Source organism: Nannobrachium achirus (assembly GCF_963921795.1).
Source record: "Nannobrachium achirus genome assembly, chromosome: 5".
In the NCBI taxonomy this organism is placed as follows: Eukaryota; Metazoa; Chordata; class Actinopteri; order Myctophiformes; family Myctophidae; genus Nannobrachium; species Nannobrachium achirus.
In genome coordinates, this window is record NC_137814.1 from 8,650,706 (window position 1) to 8,666,315 (window position 15,610).

The window sequence follows — 15,610 nt, forward strand, 5'->3', positions numbered from 1 at the left end:
TGTATGCTGCATTTAAGTTCAGGAGAGTTTGGAAAAGGCAATTCTCTTGAATACTACAGTACATTCAGGTATGGCATGGAAAGGGGGCATTTGCATTTCTTTAACCAACGTGAACTGCATTCATGGTCTGGAGAGGGAACTTTGTACAGACGGGCTCAAGCCCCCTTTGATGTCTATGTGTGCACGTGCCTGCCCGATTGGATGAACCAGAACCATGAACCCTCTGACCTGAACCATGCTGCAAGTGGCTCCACATTTGTGGAACAAACTCCCGGTGGAAGTTAGACACGCTACTCATGTTGATAAAAGGGCCCTTTAATTAGAGAAATGGACAACTACTGTAGGTTCTGTGATCCTTCTTAGATTGAGTGTGTTCCTTCCTGTCTGTTTGAACCACTTATCAAACATATAATTTTCCAAATGTCTGTCTGAGTGTCTGAGTGTCTGTCTGAGTGAGTGTCTGTCACAGCGTTTCTCCTCAGTGGCTGGAGCAATTGATCTGAAATCGCAGCACCATTAGCATATGAACACACCTGACATAACTGTGAAGCCCGTTTGTCACTTTCACAAATCATATGCTGTATATTAGCATTTTTATGGTGTATCTATATCTATTTAGCCTACAGTACCTTTTGTGACCACACATGTTAAGGGAGGGGCGCTGTTGTTCAGGCCATGCACAATCACACACAAACCCACACACACACACACACACACAGGGGGGGGGGAGTGTGTGTGTGTGTGTGTGTGTGTGTGTGTGTGTGTGTGCAGGCGGGCGGGCGGGCGGGGGGGGGGGGGGGGGGGGGGTGTTCTGGCCCTGTTACAGATGTTGTCCAAAAATCATGCAGATCGGTACACAGTATCTCTGTAGCCGTTAAATGGAACGGGTATTTCTTACATTGATGCTCCTACATATTAGCATGCAAGCACCAGTTAAAGTTACTTTCCATCCCTCATATACTGTGTGCACAGTGCACATCCCATAACCCACACACTGCACATCATTTCGGAGCTCATATCTTTGAACGGGTAAGGGCTAGTGCATATATATTTGGTGTTCCCACGCTCTGCTTGTCAGCAGTTCTACATGACTCATGATTAATTCACCGGTATGATGACTTGACACGTTAACCTACAACATGGTTCCTGCTCTAAAGTTGCTTCCCCTCGTCACACTTAGTGAATCCATTACTGCACGACGACCGCTGCAATTATTCTAAAGTGACGGGTTTTCACATCCAGCGTGTCAAACTACTACGGGCTACGGCTGTGAATTAGTTATGAGCTGAGCAAGACCTCTGGCTCGAACGGGGAACACATGCTGACTCAGTTATTTATAGAGTTATTTGGACACTGTTCAGTTGTGTTAAACACTTGTAGTTTGGTGTTTTGTTAAGTGTTGTAATAACTGTTAGTAATGGAGATTGAGTGTTTGTGGTACCACCACCTTCTGAGGTACATACCGAGCAAAGGACATCAACTTCCTTACTATCAATACAGTCATTTAGAGGTTATTGTTGAGGGAAAACTATGAGTTAATGTCCTGGAAGTTGCAAATTATAGTCATGCAGAATAAGGCATTCATAATTGCTTTGTAATGACTAATAAAGAGCCCATAATGCTACTAGCATGCATGCTAATGCTATTATTTGACTACGGTAACGTGTACCTTAATATAAAATATGGGCGTCTGCACAGGCCAAGTCTTATGGCACACATTCACGCAATAACAAATTATATATATATTGCTATATTTATATTAATACATTTAGATATATAGCATATATTGCTATACTTGTGCAGGCACAAGTGACTTATTTTTTTCCCATGGAAATAACAATACAATGGAACTATACATGAAAACTAATTTCACCCACTTTTTTACTTCTGTAAACCTGTGATGTGACAATAAAGCTGATTCTGATTTCTACAATATTGCAATATGTCTGTAATATCATAACATCCTAGTCCGCTCCTTCCTTTACTCGAGAAATATACATTTATGTATTATACACATCCACGACTTCTTTGCTGGGTTTAATTAACTGAACCTTTAAAACCAAGTGCCTGATACTTAACCTCTTTGAGTGCCAATCCCGAACTAGTTCGGCTTTATTAGCGTATCGTAGAGTGCCGATCCCGAACAAGTTCGGCTTTTAAAAAAAAAAAAAAAAAAAAAAAAAAATTGAAAAAACTTTTTTTTTTTTTTTTGGACCCCATCAAATCTGGTGAACATGATTTCAATCGCGATTTTGCATGTTCCACCCCCATACAACCCCATCTAACATACAGGGCAGCCATTTTTGTTTACATTACATGTAAAACATAATGGCGATTATCTCAAGAATGCCTGAACGGATTTCCAATCGGATTTTTTTGTTTGAAAGCTGTGAACAAACTGCACAAATCCACTCCAATGCAATCCAGGATTGCATTGGATTTTTTAGAGCTCATTCTTCTCTGTTTTTTTCCCATGCATGAGGTGTGCAAGGTTTAATCATGGCTAAGTTGACGAAAATAAGGCTTCTAAAATGCTTGGTAGCCAATAGCTAACTTCAAGCTAACTTCATCCTCTTCCTGTACATGCACAAAGGAAAGTGTTCAGGCAAGTCATGGCTCCAGGGCTTGGGCATGCATTACCAGCATATCTCTATTATTCTCTGGTCACTGGGCGCCCTCTAGTGGTGATAGGCTGGCACTCAATGGAGCTATAGTCAACTTTTTCTTGAAAAACGGATGCTAAAATAAAAATAATGTTTCGAAAATATTTTATAAAATAATAAGCTTCATATATGTGTTTCAATTAAAAAATGACCACAAAAAGCGTAAAATAATGATAAAATAATCATTTTGGCCCTTTGTTTACATTTACAGGGCCCGTACTTTGTTTACATCCTAGTCTGTAGACTAGGATGTACACCTACAATGAAAAAGTTGACTATAGCTCCTTTAACCAAGCCCTCCTGGTCTCGGGGAGAGGACAAAATTGCAAGTTGAGGGAACCATTCTGAGCTCAGCAAAATCTGTACTCGGCTTTCAAATAACAAACCATGTTATTACACCTTGGCGAAACAGAATCCATTCCTTTTGGGTCCAAACATACACCCCATAATTATAATAATACAAATGATTTCAAGGTCAGAGTTGCCGATATAGTAATCTAAAGCTGAGAAATGTAGTGGCTCAGTGTAGACTGACGGCGTGTCGCGGGTTCGAGTCCCGATCCCCCACAGTCTTTGCTGCATGTCACTTCCGATCTCTCTCCCCATGCATTTCCTGTCAGCCTACTGTCTATCTCTGTGGTTCTCAACCTTTTCAGGCTGCGACCCCCAAAATCATCAGATTTTAACCTGACGAGCACTAAGAGTTGAGGCATTACATTTTGTAAAACACGGTTCTATTGTGAAAACAGCAGATATTTTCACAATTTCTGCCTCTAATATTTGACAATTTTGCCAATGTTTAATTTGTAATTTTAGAGGTATTAAAAAGTCCTTACAATTGTCACTTTAGAAATGTGCAGATACCCAGTGTTGGGAAAGTTCACTGCAAAAACGTTCAAGTTCAAGTTCAGAACTTCTAAAATGAACTAGTTCATTTCTAGTTCATAATTCTATATTTTGAACTAAAGTTCATGGTTCCCCAAAATGAACTAACTTAGTTCTTTTTCGTTCTTTTTTTAACCATCATTTTTTTATACTTTTGGCTACAACACTTTGTAAGCCCTCCGCACTTGCCCGTACTTGTCTGGACCACCCAGTGCGCCAGGTCGTACATTCCCGTACTTTCCTGTAATTTATGAAATTAATTATAATTTTTTAAAAAATACAGTCACCGGTCGTGCTCTGTCTCTTTAAGAGTGCTCCAGAGACGAGATCGCGTCAAAAACGTGATGACGTCATCGGCTGGGGCTGCAACTGTGATCCCCGAGCGGCCATTACGTTCCCTTGTAGTGTGTATGCAGCAGGCTGGCTAGCGCCTCCCCTCGTCTTTTTCGATGAGACGACAGAGGAAATCAAGGCTTCGGAATGAGTGGAATACATGGAATTAGATCGATGTGCGTGCGACGAGGACGTAATGTACTTTCGAGCGCTGTTTTTTCTCGCAGATTACCCCATCTCGCTCCATGCAAATGAACGGCGAAAAACAGCCTTCAGCAGCTTCTAAGTAAGTGGCCGACCAAAACAAGTACTATTTGCACGTCCTGCTGGCTGGCTCTGATCGACCCGAGCGCTTTGTTTATCATTTGGTGCATTCGTTTTTTAAAACATGTTTATAAATAAATAGCATATTGCACGGCTGTACCATAGGTAAAGGGGGTTCTGGGGGGGCTTGCAATTAAAAAAAAAGAAAAAAAAATATATATAGCCTATATATATATATATACAAGTGTGAACCCACAGACATATTCAATCATAGCTAAAGTATTTGGTTTTTGGATTTGGAGGTATTGAGGTATGACATTTTATCGCACAGCCCCAGAAAGTAAAGAAATAAGTGTCAAATTGAGCGCTAATTAAAATCGTACCTATCATTTTATAATGGACGATTTACTTTTCGGGCAAGTGGGCATTACCTTCGGGCAAGTAGAACATGACCTGTACTTGCCCGATGGGCAAGTGCCTCTGAGACCTTAGTGTCAACCCCTGCATCCATCCATCCATCCACATCCATCCACATCCTTCCATCCACATCCATCCATCCATCCACATCCATCCATCCATCCACATCCATCCATCCATCCACATCCATCCACATCCTTCCATCCACATCCATCCATCCACATCCATCCATCCATCCATCGATCCATCCATCCATAATAAAATAAATATTTTTTATTTTATTTTACTTTTCTCTGTTAAGCACTTGTGCTTCATTTTATGCTCTGTAAAGCACTTTGAGCTGCATTTCATGTCATGAAAGGTGCTATACAAATAAAGTTTTATTATTATTATTATTATTATTATTATTATTATCCATTCACATCCATCCATCCATCCATCCATCCAAGCATCCATCCATCCATCCACATCCATGCATCCATCCATCCATCCATCCACATCCATCCATCCACATCCATCCATCCATCCATCCATCCATCCACATCCATCCCTCCATCCATCCATCCATCCACATCCATCCATCCATCCATCCATCCATCCATCCATCCATCCATCCACATCCATCCATCCATCCATCCACATCCATCCATCCACATCCATCCATCCATCCACATCCATCCATCCATCCATCCATCCATCCATCCATCCATCCATTCACATCCATCCATCCACATACATCCATCCATCCATCCATCCATCCATCCATCCACTTACTGTACTGTACTGTACTGTACTGTACTGTACTGTACTGTACTGTACTGTACGGTACCCTACTGTACATCTCTCTCTCTCTCTCTCTCTCTCTCTCTCTCTCTCTCCATCTGACCCCCCCCCCTTCCCTCTTGAAACCCGATACTTTCGTGATGATAATGACAAACTCACTCTACAGAGGATTGCGCAATAGGTATTGCGAAATAAGCATACAAACACAAACATTCTGTGATTATGAAAAGTAGAGACGCATCTGAAGGTGGAAAAGTTGATGGTCAGCAAGGCATATGCGTTATTGATTTTTGTATTATGTTTTTTAGACAACTGAACAACTGCTGAACGTGGAGTTGCAGATGGACAGATTGCGCACACACACTGCGCCATTCTGATTAGGTTGTGAGGATATATATAATGTGTGTCTATATATATATAATATAAATGTTTAGACGTTGTTGCATGCTATTATTTGTCAAAATTATTGACACAGCCCATATAGAACCACACACAGCAATAATTTCATCCAACTTAACATTGAGGTGCCCACAATATTTATGTGCCCACTGCCCAGTGCCCAGTCTTCCTGCACCCTTATTGTGAAGGGCTGAAGGCAGACGTTTCTAAACCTGGCGCACAGCATGTTTCCGCGTTGGTTAAAATAGCTGATCTACAAGCTCACGTTGTCTCGTGGATGCGACGCGTTGTGAGCTTGCAGATCAGCTATTTTCGCCGTGCAACACACATACGACAAAGTATAGTCATGGCTTGCGAGACGTAACGAGGAGGAGGAGATTCACAGTGCAGTTGCAGAGTGCAGACAGCACTGCCACCGCATATCAACGTTCACGAGGAGCTGCGTGCAGTGCACTATTGGAGCATGTGAATAAAAAGAGAGAGGAGAGGACAGACGACCGCGGAGGCGCGGACCGCCGCATGAACGGCCGACGAACGCCGACGAACGTCGTTCACGGGCGTCAGAATGACCGCGTTCGACAATATCATTCATCAAGCGAAAACAATTACGTTCAGTTCACGTTCGCCCAAAATATGAACGTGTTCACGAACGATCGTTCTTTGAACTCGTTCGGGTACAACACTGCCCTCTATACACTTAAACTTTATGCTGGTCTGTTTACTGTTGAGTGAGAAAACAATGTTGCACATTATTAAGCTTATCATCTTAATAATTTGGGGACCTCCCTGAGGGTCCCGACCCACAGGTTGAGAACCACTGGTCTATCTCTATCAATAAAAGGCATAACAAAGGGGGAAAAAATAAAGAAGTGTGCGAGTGTGTGTCTCCCTACCTTCTCCTGGTACTGTCGTCTGGAGGAGTCCAGTGATTGGATGAGGGCGGTGGCGTGTCCGATGAACACGGCGTAGCAGGTGGCTCCAACGATCATGCTCAGCATGGTGAGCCAGATATCCGACAGGCTCTCGGGGGCCTGGCGGCCGTAGCCGATGCACAGCATGTGGCTCATGGCCTTGAACACCGCGAAGGAGTACAGCTCTGACCACGTGTCGTTCTGCAAGGGGAAGAACACACAGGAAATACAATGGTTAGAAACCTGCATGTAGATCAGGGGTCTTCAACGTTTTCAGGCCAAGGACCCCTTAGTTGAGAGAGAGATGAAGCAACATTATCATAGATTCCATATCGTTTCATTGTTTGACAGCACATTCATCAGTGTATTTTGGATTCATGTTAATGTGGGTTTTCAGATATTTAACCACTTGAACCGTCAATACTTAATAAACTTTATCTTTCACTGTACTTAGTCTGCTCTTTTCCCCCTCCAAAGCTCTTTGCCAAAAGTATCCGATCTTGTAGATCTGCTATTTTTGGCTAAAGTTCTGGACGCTATAGGGTTTAAGACCAAGTGGTTAACGTAAAAAAGTGGGGAAAAACTAGTTTCGATCACACAAAGATTTGGAGGACCCCCTGTAGTAACTCTGAGGACCCCCTGGGGGTCCCGGACCCCCTGTTGAAGACCCCTGATGTAGATCTTGAAAAAACATTACGTATCTGTGTTGATCATGTCCAGGTTTTGGTATACCCAGCATTGACCGGGTTATTTGTCTCTGTCTCTGTCTGTCTCTCTCTTGTGCTGAACGAGCTCTCGCACACATTCAGTTGTTGGGAAACGGTTGACGCCAGTGCAAATTGCCGTTGTTGAGCGATGTTTTTTGTTGTTGTGTGTGACTATAGTTCAGAGTCAGGACAGAGCTCGATCAGTGTGAGAGAGACAGAGGGAGAAGGCTAGAGGGCGGAGATAGACAGAGAGGGAGGGAGCAAGAGAGAGAGAGGGAGCCAGGGAGAGAGAGGGAGCGAGCGAGGGAGGGAGGGAGGGAGAGATAGAGAGGGAGAGAGAGGGAGAGAGAACCTTATCACCCACACAATGCTTGGTACTGAAACCTGAACACACCGATCCATGATGCTTGTCCTACAAAAATACGTAGACACAGACATTTGGTGAAAAGCTAAGAAGTTCTTGGAGGTAACTTCAGCAGGACAGGATGTGGGGATAGAGCAGAGGTGGTGTGGAAACAATGGGGTCAGGGAATAGAAGTAAATGAGGACCCTGGGGCTGCTGAGCTGAATTAGACACACTGAAGACAGATAGAGGGAATCCTGCGAGGCCTAATCAGCGGGACTCAGGTATATAGAGGTGGTTCGGAAACCATTTCCTCAGAGAGAGACGCTAATGAGCCAACATTATATATTATGCCCTTTTATTTCCATGGGGTTATTATGGTGTGGAGAGGAATCACCAATAACAACCCCGCGACAGAACAAGTTCTTTGCTGCAGGTTTAATTAACTCAAAGGGATAGTTCACCCCCCAAAAAATAACTTTTTTTTATTGATTACTCACCCCATGGAGACTTGAATTCACAGAGATTTTTTTTTTTGTCACATTCCTAAGACAATAATTTGATGACCAGCAGTGGTTCCCTATGGAGACACAAAGAGCCTGCTTTGTTCCCTATGGAGACACAAAGAGCCTGCTTTGTTCCCTATGGAGACACAAAGAGCATGCTTTGTTCCCTATAGAGACACAAAGAGACTGCTTTGTTCCCTATGGAGACACAAAGAGCCTGCTTTGTTCCCTATGGAGACACAAAGAGCCTCCTCAAATTATTGCTGCAGGAATGCGACAAAAGCAAAAAAATATCCATGAATTCAAGTTTCCATTGGGTCAGAACTTTTTGTTCTGTGAAGGTTTTAGGTGATGGAAGGTTCTGGGTTTCACTTCGTAGTCGACTTAAAAAACCCTTAAAAAATTGCCATTAATCGTGGTGCAAGTGATTTCTTTTTTATACATTTTCTGCTCTATATTCTGATAATCTTTGATAGTGTTTGTTCAGTAAGAATACATTTTCAGGTCATGACACCACATTTATCCAATCAGCGGAAATAACTCATCCAGGATACAAGATAAACAAGTGAACATTTTAAGGGATGAAAAATAAATACAAAACCAGAATTGGAACACTGCAGCTGATAGATAGTTTTTGCAAAAGAGCTGTGGAGAACCGTGTTACTGAACTGTCAATGATTACTATCAGAACACAGATCTTTAAAGATGCACTATGTTGCTTTCCTGTTATACCCTGGATTTCAATGCTGCAATGTTGTTTGTTGGTCTGAGCAAAAAAAAAAAAGCCTTCCTGCTTCACCTTCAAAGTGTGTGTCAAATAGTCTCAATAGAAGAGCAGGGGGACCAAAGTCTACGGAGTCAGTATGAAGCAACAGCAGTGACAACACATGTGGGGAGGAATTATGAGGACTAAATTGTGGAGAAAAAAGGGACAAAGGTGCCAATGGCCTAGTCCCTGGTGGTTACGGCACATTCCACATACGTATAGGCTCTAATGCCTGACAGTGAGTCGCAGGTTCGACTCCCAAGCCGGGTGAACTTTGTTGCCCTGTTTTTCTCTCTACCTGTTTGCTGTCTCACTCTACTGTATAATATCAATAAAGGCTTAAAAGCCCCAAAATATCTTAACAAATAGGTAAAAAGCAACAACAAAAGAATATACCATATAAAAAAATTATAAAAAATAAAAGAAGAGCAGGAAGACCAAATTAACCAACCAGTCCAGTTGTATTAACCTACCGGTATACTCTATCATACAGATTGGACAAATTTCGTTCACCAAAAAAAAGTGACATAACTCAGCTTTAACTCGAACACCAGAACAACAAAACACGTTCCCCCCTTTCATCCCCTTTAGGGTGGTTAATTAAAGAGGCGTGTGCTCAGTCTCCTCCGTTCCAACACTGTAACCTTTGGAGACAAGCAGGGCCTCCAGGGATCAGAGGTGGAGATAAATCCATCCCATAGTTCTTTGACCTCCATTGTTTCTCTCTTTCATACATAGTGATTTGCAGCTGCCGAGCCGTATTGACCCTGCATGCCGCCCCATTCATATAAATAACCTGCCGCCCCATTCATATAAATAACCTGCCGCCCCATTCATATAAATAACCTGCCGCCCCATTCACATAAAAACAACGCCTGTGATTGATATTATCTCCAAGCTGGTTAGACGTGCATGAGAGGGCAGACAACTCTTACCTCCATTCTACTTTTGGTGTTTTTATGGTAAAATAGTAGTTAATTTTTACCCAGTATGTGGGTAGAATATTTTACTCAGCTGCTGGGTAACAATGGACCTATACCCATCTTGCTGGGTAAGATTTACTACTGCTGGGTAGGTCCAATAGTTACCCAGGGGTTGAGTTATACAACCCAAATTGGGTTGTTTTTAACCCAGCAGTTTTTAGTGTGTAGGCCTACTTAAGTAAATGTACACCCTGAAAATAACACCCTACTTCATGCTACATAAACATAAGTGGCAGTTCTGCACAGCTCGAATTCTGAAAAATATAACAGTTTTGGACATGAGGTTTCTACCTGATAGAGACGTTATGTGGGAAGCCGTGGCAGTGGAATGATGCCTATCCTACTTTGTCATTAGTATTTTAAAGAGAGCCAGCGGCTGGAAGGCCCCCGGCTTCACTGCTCAGAATCACAATCATCTTTAGTGTCACATCACGGGTTTACAGGTGGTGGGGGGGAAATAAAGTGGGTGAAATTAGTTTTGGTGCAACAAGCTCCATGGGCTTTGTCATTTCCACAACGAGAAAGAAAAAGAAGAGGGGGAGACGAGGAGCTAGGAGGAGAAAGAAAAATCTAATAAAAGATATCTACATACAACATACTGTACAGAGCATATCGAAACTGTCGGGCAGAAACCTTGTATCTCCAAGTTTCAAATTTGTATGTGTTTTTCGTAAAGTAAAGCCCCGCTTCATCATACAAGACTGTCGCACAAAACTAGTGAAAATAGCAGATCTACAAGCACACAACCCTCACGGTGCGAGGCGTTGTGTGCTTGTAGATCGGCTATTTTCACTATTTAAAGAAATTTTAAACCATTTTTAAAATAAACGAACGGTTTTGGACATACAAGGTTTTCCACCCGACAACAACGATATCCATCTGGTTGAGGTTAGGCGCAGGGTGCGTCACGCACATTCTGCAGCTGATACTGTGTGTATACTGTACGTGATATTTGTATTAAATACAAGATCAAAAGAGAATATCAGCGCATTGTAAGGTGCAGCGAGAGTGACGGCGAGATGGAAAAGCAGCACGCAGCATAATATGCCGCTGGCGCCGGCAGCTTTTCCGTCTCGCTCCTCTCCTGTGCAAAGAGTATCCCAGGGAAACCAGGCATTGTGCAGCAGCAGAACCAAAACATTTTTTCCAGAACCTAAGCACACTCAGAGGAGTCAAGGCTTCTCTGTTACAGTAGGTCTCATTGCTGACACATGATGCCAAATGATGAAGGTCAAACTAAGGTTAGTGTCTCCACAATGGGGGAAAAGTGGGACTGAGTTACTATAGGGCCCAAGGTGGAGGGGCATTCGTTATTTTATACTTTAGCTATTGAAAAATAGCAGATATACAAGCTCACATGCGCGGCACCGAGTGCCGCGCTGCGAGCTTGTAGAGCTGCTAGTTTTGAAAAGTCGTGAAAATGGGTGCAAATCTTTGAATATATGTATTTTTTAAGCAAGAAAATACATAATATGCTTCTGGGGGGGTCCAAGGAACTGGTCCGTGGCCAAATACAATCATTTTGGGGGTCCTTCACATATATATATTTTTTATATTTTTCAAAAAAGGATTTGAAATACCTATTCAAAGACTTGCACACATGTTCTATATTTTTCAAAAATAGCAGATCCGGTGTGCATGAGGTCGTAGAGAATCATTGTTTTCTTTAAAAAAAAAAAATTGTCCGTTTTATCCGTGCGGCTAAACGCGCCGGTGTGCAAAGGGCTTAAGTGCGACACCCCTGACAGAGGGAGCCAAAGAGCAGAACAGAAACCAGCGTCCTTCTAAGGTTCACATAATGAAACACAGTAATGAGTGTTTGCAGCCAACCTCCTCGCCACATTGCTGTAGAATCCCAGCAGGACTGCCACAGTGCCAGTTCTTCTGCCAACGCACTTCCTCGTTGACAGCCAGTCGATATATTTATTCAGTAAACGTGATGTCTAGCACAGCGGTTCACAACGTTTTAGGGATCAGAGCCCGCTTGTGAATCTTGAAACAGTAAATTATAAGCTAGATGGGTGCATGGGCCGCGTGCCATGCACAGAGCTGGTTTATTTCAATGATCAATCAACTGATTGTGTTCCTGCCTGGATTGTACATACTGTAGTGTACTTTAAGTTCTTATTTATTGCCATCACTCAACAATTACATTTGTTTAACATCATTTTTTAAATATGAATGTTATATTATTATCATATAAATCATAGTTTTGCCAACTATTTGGGGGCAATTAACTCACCAATGGGGACCCGGACCACAGGTTGGGAACCACTTGGTAGACTCTATCAAAAAATGTCTTTGTTATGTTCCTCACACCCGAGCAATATGCCCATACTGTACATGGAGATATCTGTGTGTGTGTGTGTGTGTGTGTGTGTGTGTGTGTCTGTCTGTCTGTCTGTCCCCTTTATGTCCAGCCCATACATGGAGATCCTTGGATCAGAATATGCCCATGAATGGGCATGTGATGGGATTATGTCTGAGTTATAGTGACTGGCCCGACCTCTATATATGGTGATGTCTGAGTCATAGAGAACTCCATACATGGTAATGTCTGAGTCATAGTGAAGTCTATTTATGTTTATGTCTGAGTCATAGAGCCAGGGCAGTGTGGCCCGCTGGCCCACCGAACACAGCCAATGTACAAGCTCACAATGTGTCAAACTAGTTGTGTGCTTTTAGATCTGCTATTTCTGAACATGTTCAAAATGTTGGGGAAATGCCATTTTTGATGGGTCATGTATGCAGCGTGTACTACGTATGTACTCTACTAAACTTAATGATTACTCCGCGATCGTCCTTTGCCTGTGGGCAAGGACGCCGTAACCTTAGCGTAGTGTAACGTCTAATGGCCGGCCCACCAGTCCGTCCGTTAGATCAGTGGTTCTCAAAGTGGATTCCAGGGACTCTGTGGGTTCCTTTAGGGGGGTCTAAATTGACCCATGCAAGTCGGTAACTCTGACAGTGTACAAATGGAACCAAATATTTGTTTCCATTTGTATGCTGTCAGAGCTAAGGGGAGATTAAAGATAATAGAGGTCCGCACACAGCTCAATGCTCCACAGTGTTTATTTAATAAAACACAAAGTTAGACGACGTTTCGGCCATCAGCTGGCCTTCATCAGGTGGCCTTCACCTTATGTTTTATTAAATAAACACTGTGGAGCATTGAGCTGTGTGCAGACCTCTATTCTCTTTAATCTCATGTCAACCTGAGCCCAGCACCAGCACTTGGAAAGGATGTGCGCATCATCTTGTTCTTTTAACAGAGCTAAGGGGAGACCTTGAAATGTAAAAGTTTGCGTAACTCTGTGGGCCAGTGAACATCGCTGCGGTTGGGTGATAAATAGAATTGACAAGACGGGTCCATGCGTTATAAGACCACCCTCTAGGTCTCCCTGACACCCGCCATCGACGCGGCATCAATCCACCTGGGAACGCATGAGTCACCTGTTAGTTCTGCTTCACACACCCTCCCTCCCCCATCCCCCATGGCCTCCTTTCTCTTCACAACTCTCATTCCTCCCCTCCCTGTTGCCTGGTGATGTGAGAGAAATAAGCAAGCAGGTCTAAGAGAAGCGACTATTAGGCCACATGAGCATTTTAAAGAGGTGGCGCCATAGTTTTGTTCTTATATGCAAACATGTCTTCCTAGCCCGGCAGCTTATGTCAATTCTTTTGGAAGAGTCGTTCACTTTGTGATACAAGCACCACATTTTGAACAAAGTTTCCTCTGGACCTATACTTTTTCCAAAAAGCAAGTTGAGCAATGATTTTTTTTTTTAAAAGGTTGTGGTCCCACTGAATTTATTATACAGGAAATAAATACAAAAAATGTATCTGCTTTGAGTAGCATGTGAGGGGTCAAAATAGGAGTTTTTGATGATTCTGAATCCAATGCAAGCATTATTATTATTTTTTGCACAAAAAATATTCCTTGGTCTAGAAAGGCCCCCACAAAGCTATGGTTTAGTGATGAGTCATCACTTTTCACGGTTTTGTGGGGGCCTTTCTAGCCCAAGGAATGTTTTTCATGCAAAACAAATGCTTGCATTGGATTCAGAATCATCAAAAAAAACTATTTTGACCCCTCACATGCTACTTAAAGCAGATTTATTTTTTGGATTTGTTTTTCCTGTATAGTAAAATCAATGGGACCCATAATGCATTTCTTTGAGTGGCTAACTTTCTTTTTGGAAAAAGTAGGTCAAGAGGAAACCTTATGCAAAATGTGGCGCTTGTATCACAAAGTGAACGATTGTCTTACTAAGGTGCCGGGCTATCCCTGTGTTACTCGGAGTCAAAAGGCCCAGCTGAAATACACAGATATAATGACATCATAATATCAACCCTTTCACCATCCAACAACACCTGTAGGTGGGGCTAACTCCTACATCTGGCTTTGTCTGTTTGACCCGCGTCTGCCCTTGACAGTGATTGGTCAATTGCATGTCTCTTTGTAGGCCCAGGGTCACGTTGGCCAAGCTTCGCGGGACGCTTAGTGAAATCAACTCATAAATAGCACTGCTCACTTCACACTGGGTGTGATTTTTTTACTTTTAATTGGTGGGGACAAATTTGTGGGGGAAATATTTTTGAAATATTTTAACAAAAAATCGGGTAGGAGGTGCCCCTGGCACGAAAATATTTTCAGATGGAAATGTACAGTACGTGGGACAATTAAATATTCAATTTGGGGGTCCTCCTTGACATGAACATTAATCAATGGTTTAATCAACATTTAGGAAGCAAAGCCCAAATAATCAACTACAATTTAGAAACAAGTACCCCCCCCCAAAAAAACACATCTTGCAAATTACCAATATTTACAAGCAACTTTACAGAAAAACAAGCCCAAGATCACTTATATTTAGCAGACATGGCAACACTGCCTCTCACCCTTTCCTCTTCTCCCACTCTCCATTACTCTCTCTAGGAACACACATGGGGCACGGGGATTGTGCATGCGCACGTGTGTGTGTGTGTGTGTGGGGGGGGGGGGGGGGGGGGGGGGGGGGGGGGGGGTAATGGTACGTGCACACAGAAACATCAGAGGGGGCTTGAGCCCCTGCCCTTTTGCCCATCTGTAAAAAAGTGCCCTCTCCAGACCATGAATGCAATTTTCACTTTGGTGAAAGAAATGAAAACGCCCTCTTTCCATGCCATACCTGAAGGCATGCAGCATTCAAGAGAATTGCCTTGTCCAAACTCTCCTGAACTTGAATGCAGCATCTTATGTTGAAAGAATTGCCCTCTCTGTGTAGAAATCCATGCCGTTACGCCACATCTCCAGTGTTGACTTGATTATGCTTAGTTTATTGTGGTATCAACTACCGAAAATAGACGACCTCCAAGCTCTGCTATTTTCAATATTTCCACCAAAAGGCCCCTTTAGAGATTTCAGCCCCTGCCTCTCTATCATTCTCTGCATGTCTCTGGCCTTTACAACCCAGCGCTCCAGAACACATGGAATATAAAGCAGATTAAAATCACCTGACTGAAAGTGAAGTCCCAATCTGCAATTTGTGAAGCAGCATTAAAGGACCCCGCCACCACGACCGCCACCACCAGCACCACACTAGCACACTATGATCCATCCTTCTAAAACAGGGGTCTTCAACGTTTTCAGGCCAAGGACCCCTTAGTG

General features: G+C 42.9%; 1 protein-coding gene across 1 annotated transcript in view; it reads right to left on the reverse strand.

The window, feature by feature from the left end:
• Positions 1–15,610, reverse strand: part of LOC308285564 (potassium/sodium hyperpolarization-activated cyclic nucleotide-gated channel 2) — a gene marked incomplete at its 3' end in the record, with an annotated part of 141,312 nt that overhangs the window by 71,532 nt on the left and 54,170 nt on the right. The window contains exon 4 of the mRNA XM_080726352.1: positions 6,638–6,856. Within this exon, the coding sequence (XP_080582478.1) occupies positions 6,638–6,856 (219 nt within the window). The remainder of the gene's footprint in view (positions 1–6,637; positions 6,857–15,610) is intronic.